General features: G+C 41.0%; 1 protein-coding gene across 2 annotated transcripts in view; it reads right to left on the reverse strand.

Moving 5' to 3' along the window:
• Nucleotides 1–8,251, reverse strand: part of UBE2W (ubiquitin conjugating enzyme E2 W) — a 32,372-nt gene extending 24,121 nt beyond the window's left edge. Inside the window, exon 1 of one of the 2 annotated variants that reach the window (XM_066563946.1) lies at nucleotides 8,170–8,251. In XM_066563946.1, coding sequence (XP_066420043.1) covers nucleotides 8,170–8,184 — 15 coding nt within the window. In that variant the 5' untranslated portion in view covers nucleotides 8,185–8,251. Of the gene's footprint in view, nucleotides 1–7,930; nucleotides 7,999–8,169 lie in introns of those variants that run through there. The other variant, XM_066563955.1, reaches the window with a different exon arrangement.
• Nucleotides 8,252–9,907: the final 1,656 nt, after the last annotated feature.

Below are 9,907 nucleotides of genomic sequence, written 5' to 3' on the forward strand. Positions count from 1 at the left end.
CCTGACTGTTAGTACCAGCTACCAGCCTGAGAGCGTATCACCACTGAACTCTATTTTCAGTATTTCAGTTTCTTCCATTCACATGTCTCTTACTGAAAAGTGCCTCAAATCCAGAATATGAAGTTCTAAACACCAGGTAGGTAATTATGCTTTTCAAACTAAACTCGTCTACAGAAGAAAAAATCCAACATATTTGAAACAGTTGAAGTATTCCAGAAACTCATTGCACATTACTCTCTAATTAAAATACCAAAAAACCATCAAACAGAAGAGAAACAAAATTAAGACTAACAATGGTGACATTTAAGAAAGTTACCTGCTACACTCCATCTCGCTACTTAAGAAATCTAGAGAATGACAGTTCCTACAAATAAAAACCCCTTTATTTCCCAGTCAACCAGGTCATTCAAGAAAGTTCTTGCAGATTATATCCCATAATTCAGGTGAGATCATTTGCTCCAGACTCTCAAACACACAAACCATCCAGATACTTGATTACCACAATCCTGCCTGAATTCTTCCTATCAAAGTTGTTCTACTAAGCTTTAGTCAAGGCACAGAGGAGGAAAGATTGATAATTGTCTGGATGTGGTCAATTAAAGCTTCAGCAAGATGCATAACAAAACAGCTCCACAAAATACTCTGTCCTTATTAAAAAGTAATACTGGGATTTTAGCTCAAAGAATTGTTTTTCAGTTTTATCTATTTTTGGCTGAATAGCAGGTTTTCAATCTATACTGAGAATGCAGAAGCAGATTAGTCTGCTCCTCATTTCTAACAAAACATGTTAACATCTGGCAACTGAGTTCTAATGTTATTTCCTCAGACCAATCCTGACTTCAAGATCTGAACCTCAAGCATTTTCCACATTTCTCTCATTTTAAAGGAACCAAATGGCAATGCATAAACCTTGTTTATTGAGGTTCCTATCACTCATCTTTTGTTCTTCTGAGCATTTAAAAATTTCAAAAATCCAGTTATGGATTGAGGGTGATGGGAGGAGGGATTGTTGATTTCTCAGTTTGATAACAGAATATTATCTTCATATGCTCCAAGATATTCTAAAATATTTGAGTGAAAGGTCAAAGCAACAATCCTCTTTCAAAGAGAATAATACACATGACTAAACCCACTAAGAGACAAGATCAACCTGAAATCGTAACTACAGTATAATTAGAGATAAATCACAGTAACTATACACACACAAAGGAAACATTCTGTACTTCACAGTCTGAAAAGCTTTTTGCCAGATAATCAAATTTTTTACAATGAACCTGTCATTTGAAAGAAAATTAAGTGGAATCCACTATTACAGGTTGAGATGAAACTGACAGCGAGTCATCTGCTTTGTAAATGGAGTCTTTAAATGTACCAACGCCCAGCACAAGCCTCACACAGTAATAAAAAGTCAACCGCAGATAATTTTATCTTTTAAAGAAAAGAGTCTGGCACTACTTGAATTGCTTCAGTTACAAAAATTAATTTAAGAAAATAGTGAAGGCTGGCACAATGAGGTCAACCATATGTTTACCAGGGAATTTCTCAACCTTATAAAAACATTCCAATAGCTGGTAACCAAGATAAAGTGTTCTATTCTGACAAAAAGCATTTTAGAAAGAAAAAGAGGTAAAATGTTGGAAGCAGCAAATAGCAACAAGATTTAAACACTCATTCAATCCATACCCCTAAATATGACAGGGGGAGAGTTTTTAACTTAAGAAGGGGCAAGGAAACCGAATGGATTTAGGTTTCTTATTACTGGCCACCAATTCCTAATGAAGAAGAAATAAATAAATCAATATGAACAAGTAGCATCAAATTCTATGAAGGATTTTATTACAGCAGACTTTCAGGGACAATATTTGCTATGCTCTACTAAACTATTATCATCATTTACTGACACATATAGAGATTTTCTTCTTGAAGCTGATTAAGCAGTGCTTTTAATTAAGTTGAATAAAAAAAGATTACAAACAACTTTGTATTTGTAATCACCCAAGGAGAAACAATTATTTTTTAGTACTGTGTATGAAAGGATGAATAGCTGGTAACCTCAATGAGATCATTAATTACCAAAAATGAGGCGTCTCACAATTCCTGACTTACCACCACTAACTTCTGTCCTTCCTTTACTAACACATTCATATTGCTTTTAGAAAGGTAAATTATAAGGTTCTCTCCCTTCTTTCCCTGCCATCCCTGACTGATACCTGTTTTTCATACCAGTAATTAAGGTCACTTGAGGATAAACAAGCAAACACAAAAAATTAAACTGCAAAGGCTTGCACAGATTCCAGAACCTATTTTTGAACAAAGCAAAGTAAAAAAAAAACCAAAACAAACAACCCAAACAACCGCAAAGGCTCAAACAGATTCCAGAATACCTTTTGAAAGCCTTCAACTATAAAAAGCAGGCAGAAGACATGTTACATGACCTTCATTGATCACAAAAGGTTGCCTACTGGCTCTTTTTATTTAAAGCATTTAACCTATTTATTTTCATTTGCTTTCAATAAATGAAGTTGTAATAGGTTTCAGTGAATAGACAGTACTAGCTCTTCCTCCCTTCAAAAGACAAAACCTATATATCCAGCTGACAGTTCTGTCACAGTCCTTCACTACTTCAAAGCCATGCAAGACACACAAAATTTCTGCTCCAAGAACTTTCGTCATCCTCTTCCCCTCTGCCCTAGTGGAAATTTTAGCCTGGAATCTGCTTGAACGCTCATCTCTCAGTTGTAAACCAAGGCTGTGTGAGAGACACGATCTAATGATGTGAAGGCATTTACGCTGGCTGCACAGAGCCGTAACTGGGTACATTCACTGGCAGATGTGCCTTCTCTCTTCCACATCAACAGGGGTAATTTAACCTCAGTCTCTGGGTGTAGTCACCAGTATGGCCTAGACCTGTACAACACATAGTGAAGATCCTTTAGTCTAAAACTCTTCGCTTGGTACTGGAGCAAACAATTGGAGAAAGTACTTGATCACTGAGTTTCACACATTGTTTGAGCTAAGCTGCTTTAGCTTATTAAAGACAAACCCACAGAGCCTTCCAAGGGAGCAGCTTAACAAGACAACATTCCCTGGCTCTTGCAAATGTACTGTGTTATATTTTTCTCTTCCCAGAACTTGAATAGCTAGGCCTAAACACAAGCATAACATACTATAAAACTCAGAGCAAAAATAATTGTAATCAACCAGAATTACTCTTCTTTACAACAAACACCTGTCTACTTGATTCTCCTGACTGAAATCATAGACATATTCACAAGTGTTCAACATGACAGGTTGAAAGCATCCATTGTTTTTCACATTTTAGCTGTATAGTTGGTCTATTTGTAAGGAAGAGCTGCTGATAGTACTCAGGGGGCACTTGTTTCAATAAGCTTTTCCATTACTGCTTTCTTTCTCTGAAGTGAATTCTTCCAACCTAGCTCAAAAATTCTGCAGCTGCTGCACAACAAAGTATTTCCCAAAATTCTATTTACACAGGCAGATACAAAAACAAGCAAATGTGACTCCTTAGGGCCAAAAGCCATAACTTCTATTTTATTTATCTTTACTGAATGAAGACTATAAATTTTAAGCTTCAGTTGATATTCAAGACAAAATTTTATTAATAAACTCCCAAGATTAAATTAACTCATCTTAGTAAAATTACTAAGAATTTTGTATTTATCTTACTTCACTCTAGCATGGTTATACACCAAAGCTAATAGAGCACACATCAGTACAGACTGATTACCAAAAGTTATGTAAAGGACTGACAATCTCTTAGTGGATAGAGGAAATTATTTTTACTGTCTACTCATTCCAGTTTCAATTATGGTACTCACATTTCTCAGTTTAAATAATTACTGAAATCTTTATCTTCAACAGCATTTCACCAACGGAACCACTAAATACTTTATTAACTACCAATAGTTTTATTCTGTTTATATCTCAGAATTGATTATATAGCTACAGTACCCACTAATTTTTTTTTTTTTTGAAACAACACAAATAGCATCCCGTACTATGACATTTAACAGCACAGAACCAATGTGCATAACCATCCAAGTTCCAATTCACTGAAAGCTTTCCTCACTTAAGGTTGGGGCTTTGGCTTTTTTTGGAACACACCATAAAAATAGTTTTGTACTTTTTTCTGGACAAAGCTTTTAAATAAGAACAAATTATTGCCAAATCATTAAATAAAAACACTGCCAGTGTTGAGCAAAGATTGTGCAATAAGTAATTGTTCTGAGAACAGCTGGAAACACAGAACTTCCACTAACACTAGAAGCACAGGTAAAGAATAGAAGGAAGTGTAACCAAGAGTGTATGTGGTTTTTCCTGGAGATTTCAGTGGCCCATAAATATTTTCCTCAACCCCCACCCCACCAACTGAAAATATTGGGGTGAAACTTGCAGTTAGTTTTCATGTTGTTACTACCTTGCATTCTGTGATACAAGTTCATTGGGATCTCAAACTGGCCATGAATTCTGCATTGCCATCTCACACAGTTATTTTATTAAACAGTTGCTTAGATGCACCTTTAAAAAAAATCTATTGATGGAAAAAGATTTTTCAAGTAGCACTTTATTTTATTGTGTGCAGGCAATTTGATGGTAGCCCACCACAGCAGTTTTCGAGGCATGACAGAGAAGCACAGTGAAAGCCAACATCCTACACTCTTTACTGAAGTTGTTTGTGTCATTAATTACATTAGCTCTGCATTCAATCAGATGTAAATACCTACAAGTACAAATCTTATGTGCCTAACTTTGCAGAATACATGAGAAGTTATTCTGGTGATAAAAAAACCTAAAACCATCCCTCTAAATATTCTCACAGTTTCATAAATAAATCCAGGGTTTGTAGTATTTAAACTAAAAGGAAGTGAAAGGTAAATGTAAATCATAGCAATTAAGATGTCAGTATTATTAATAAAGTCAAATCTTTCGAGTTTATGATGCAAATAGTTCATATCTGGACACTGAGGGAAAGGCTTTAATAATTTAACACTTGGTACAGCAATGATGTATTTTCTGTGCATTTTTAACTGATCTTCCTTACTGTATTTTTACCTGCTCTTCCATTCATAAGGCAAGTCCTGTGTTTCCAGCTGTTCTGAGAACAACTGTTTACTATTTCTCCAGTATTTGCCTTTAAAGGCTTCAGATTACTAAAGATGCTGTATCAAAATTTTCTAAAGCAAATCCATTCTCTCCCCTTGTTCTACATTACTTTTCAGAATATTTATGTGTTTTTATCCAGGAGAACATTGCACAAGCTTGGGCTTTTTCTGGGAAAATTCTTGAAAATAAGTGCTCTTTTCTTTAAAGGCTTGGCTGGGGTATGTTAGCTTTTTTTTAAGAAAAAATATGATTTGCAAAAAAGTTATGCAAACCAGGTTTAAACCAGTCCAGCAATGGCAAATTAGCAACAATAGTGTGGTTAGAAAACAGAACACAAGATCTCTATTTTTTTCTGTGATAATAGAAGCATTGGCTTCTATTATCACAGAAAAAAAAGGATTACAGAAAACCCCCATTAAAGACTGTCCACACAGACAAAAATCACTGTAATTTTAATGATACACACAAAGGCTCAAAGTCACAAGTTACTGTGCATCCACTGAACTGCAGTAACTGTTCAGGTCGATGTTCAGAGCCATTAACAAAAAAGAAGCAATTTGTTACAAGTTTCAAAACTTCACTGTAGACTGACTAAGAACAGGCTAATCAGGTAACTCTTGTAACTTAATCTGAGACTTCAGTGGATCTGTAAAAATAAAATGTAATTAACCTGGGGCATTATACACTGTTGTATAAAATTACAGCAGTTTAAGAAGTAACTAGAACTTACTCTGTGTACCAATGTATCATTTTTATCAATAAAATCCATAATATTGTCACAATGGTACAGTGTCAGACCACTGGTAGAGTCAGAGGTGGCAAAGAGTTACACAAACATTTCAAGTAAACACTGTGTGTGTAAAAACACTACACTTAATCAGAAAAAGGACATCTCTTTGTTGTGTCTGGCAACTTAGAAGATAGCAGTAATTATAATAAATTATTCTAAACCAAAAAAAAAAAACCCACTTAAAATTACAGATATCAGTTTCCTTTGTAAAAGACTTTTTCACACTTAACACTTAAATGTTAATTGATAGAATTCAGAGTTTTGAAATCTTGCTCACCTGGGAGCATGTCCATCATAAACTTACTAGTTCACTTACTAAATTTTCATTTATGCTTCCTGTTTACAACTCCTTTCCAACATGCTAAACGACATTATTAAATTAGTAGTTTAGTAAACATAGGAAAGAGTAATTAGAGCATCATGCAATTAGCCACATATAGACAAAAAAACCTCTATAAATGTCCTTGAATCTCTTATCAAAAGACAACAGAACATCAGGTAAGAAAACAAAAAGTGTCATCTTACAACTGGTATTTCTAAAATGAAAGCAATTACAACATCAGGCTTAACATGGCTGTAATTTCAGGAAGCGAGTATTACCCTGTACACATCTGACATTTAGGCAACATTTGTCATTCATGTATCCTCAACAGCCTCATTTAATATACAACCATTTTTTCCCCTTTCCAGAAGGAGCAACAGGAATTAGGGTGAGGCACGCTGCAGAAGGTCATTTACTAGGCCAGAGACAGCGACACAGCACAGCTTTACCAAGTCCTTTTACAAAGTGCCTCTTTCCTGGTTCACATCTGCCATTCCCCTACTTTTCACAGTTTTATAAAAGACACTTCTTAATAAACTATAGCCTCTATTTTGCAGTTGAGCTTGTAAAAGTCTGCCTATTAGAAGAAGAGCATTGCAAAAACGCATTTGCCAGATAGAGCTAATAAAACCAAGGCACATCAGACTACCTGCCTAAGCTACTGCTAGAAGAACATTCTGTACAGTATGTTCAATTTCTTGATCTCGTTTCATTTCAGTAACTCTGAAAGACACACTATGGAATGGGGGGGGAGGGGGAATTATGCTCCTAAACTTCAGGAGAATTATTTTTTATCCCAGACAGTTCAATTTAACATTTTAACTCTTTTTGGCTATACTAAATGCAGGTTATTAGGAAAATTAAACAAATTTCACTCATTTTGTACACTCTTTCTGTTCTGTTCTATTACTAGTGACAAAAAATGTAAGCTATACTGGACCAAAATGAGAGAGATCTAGATGATCCAAATATAAAAACAAAATGGAAAACTAAAAATATCCAAGGAAAAATAGAGAAGGTGCTGGTTAAATAAGAAGAGACAGGGGCCACTGCCACAAAACCTAGAGATCTTTTCTCCTGCCCCAGTCGTAATAAAGCACCACCCACTCAGAGCAGCACACAGTGAAAGTGATCCATTCTACCAGAGCAATTTCTGCAGCCCCTATTTAAGAACCCCTTCAGAGTCGGTATGAATGAATAATTCAGCTGGAAATACCTGTCAGGCAGCAGGATGTTCCATCCTACTGTACCTACAGCAATACCATCCGACCGAGAAAGCCAGACGTAACCTGTCCACAGAGCTGACACCACAGCGCAACCTCATTTTACGGAGAGAAAGAAAACCCCACGGGGAGCACGCGGCTTGGAGCAGGACATGCCTGTCCCAGTCCCCGTTGTGCGGGGGAATTACAGCGCCGGGACCCCAGGAACCCGGAGCTGTTGGTCACGGTCCCCACGATGCCACGGGGAGGGTGCCGCTGCCCGCGCACGGTGTGGCACACATTGCCATGGCGTCCAGCGCAGCTGCGGCCCCCAGGTCCCGGGGGCAGGGATCCCTTCGCCCTTCCCTCGCCTGCCCAGGAAGCGGCGGCATCGCTGCCAGACGCCTCCCTGAAGCGCCTCTTCCCCCGCGCCCGCCCCGCCCGCCGCCGTCCGGGTCCCAGCCTCGCCCCTCACACCTCTGCGCGTCTCACCTCCATCCCGGCCATTCCCTGCCGCCACCTGCCCTGCCCGGCCCCGACACCCGGGACCTCAACGCCCTCGACTGCTGCCCGGGCGGTTCCTCCCTCAGAGCTGCTCTTCGCGCCGCGCCGCGCGCGCGCGCACGCACGCACGCACGCGCCCGGAGGAACGGCTGCTCCCGGCTCCCCCCGCCGCCGCCGTCGCCGCCCGGCCCCAGCGCTGCCCCCGGGCTCCGCCGCAGACGCCTCACCTGCATCGACGCCATGATGGATCCGCCTCCTCCCCCTCCCCTCTGCGCCGCCGCCGGGGCGGCCCCGCCCCGCGCGCTCCCCGGTCACGTGCCCGTGCCCGCCCGTTGAGCGACTGCGCGTGCGCGGGGCTTGGGCGAGGCGAGAGCAGTGCGGGCGGGCCCGAGGAACGCTGGCGGCGCGGGCGGGCGGTGTTTGTGTGTGAGCTGCTGCCCCCGCGGCCAGGGAGGCTCCCCCGGCGCTGCCCGTACCCTGCTCGCCCTGCGGGCGGGGCGGGAGCGGCGCGGTGTCCGTTCCCGCCACCCGGGATGAGGTTGATCCCCTGCCGGCTTCAGTTTGTGAAGGTTTTTGGAGCTGTACCTGCAGAGTGTTTAAGTGACTCAGTTAATGCGGACGGCGCCCCTCCGGTTTGTGGGTTTCTCCGGGCTCCCCTCACGCCTGGTGTGTCCTCGTGGGAGGGCCATACAATCATAGAACCATAGAATGTTAAGGAGTGGGAAGGGACTTTGAAGATCATCCAGATCCGACAGCTCCGCCATGGGCAGGGACACCTCCCACCAGACCAGGCGGCCCAGAGCCCCTTCCAACCTGGCTTCCAACACTGCCAGGGATGGGGCATCCACAAAACTCCTCCTCCAGTGCCTCACCACCCTCACTGTAAAGAATTTCTTCATGATATCTAACCCAAATCCCTCTTCTTGCAGCGTGTCCCATTGCTCCATATGCTGCCACTAGATCCCGCCGCAGGTCGGCCCGGGCCGGGCAGGCCCAGCCCCGAAGGGCCGCGGGGCAGCGCGGGGAGCGCGGCTCTCCCGGTGAGCGGCTCTCCTGCTGTGCACCCTGTCCTTCTCCTTCTCTCACCCTGTCCCTGGGTGCTGCTCTGCCGCCGGTCATCTGATTTTCCTGCACTGGTGTCTGAGTCCAAATGAACATGGGTGTATTTTAAGTCGGAGCTGTGAAATACAAAGCTGTGTTTCGTGTCAGGTACAAACAGGCAACGTGTGTATTTGTGAATGCGAAATGTGTGGACCCAGACAATGGGAGAGCTGTGAATTCTAATAATAACTGAGGAAAATAAAGCATGGAAAAAGGCCTTTGAACCTATCTTTTGTTTGCAATTAACCCTGATTTATTTAGGAGCACTGGAATGAAGGTGTTAAGGATGTTGCTTTTTGCTTGCATTTAATCCATAAAAAAGCTCTGCAATAATAACCTTTTGAAGTATAATTTTTGAATATTACTTGTATCCTTGAAACTATAGCTTTGGAATATATATAAAGGAAATATGCTTATCTCACGCCTTATGGAAGCAGAGAAAAACAGCTTGAGAAAGGAAGATGAACATCACCTCAAGGATTTATGGTTTCGACCGAAGGGGAGCTGGATATCACTGTTGTTAGATTTATAGTCTCTGCAATTAAAAGGTGGACCCACATCTGGGGAGCTGGACTCTTTCTTCTTTTGGAAACTGGACCGCCACCATCTGGGATACTCCTTTTGAGATACATCCTGAGAAACTAAGATCACAATAGTGTATAGAATTGTGATGTAATAATTTGGAATAAAATTGCTGAGTAAAAAATTGGAAATAGAGACTGCTGAAAAAGCTGATGAGTACCCCTATAAATACCTGTAACCCTCAATTATCGGTGTGCAGTTGGAGGGAAAACTTCCCGTACTGTACCCAGCACTGTATTGCTCATACTTTACCACATTAAATAATAAATTGATTGCTGCTTG

The sequence above is a fragment of the Molothrus aeneus genome, chromosome 1, assembly GCF_037042795.1.
Source record: "Molothrus aeneus isolate 106 chromosome 1, BPBGC_Maene_1.0, whole genome shotgun sequence".
NCBI lineage: Eukaryota > Metazoa > Chordata > Aves > Passeriformes > Icteridae > Molothrus > Molothrus aeneus.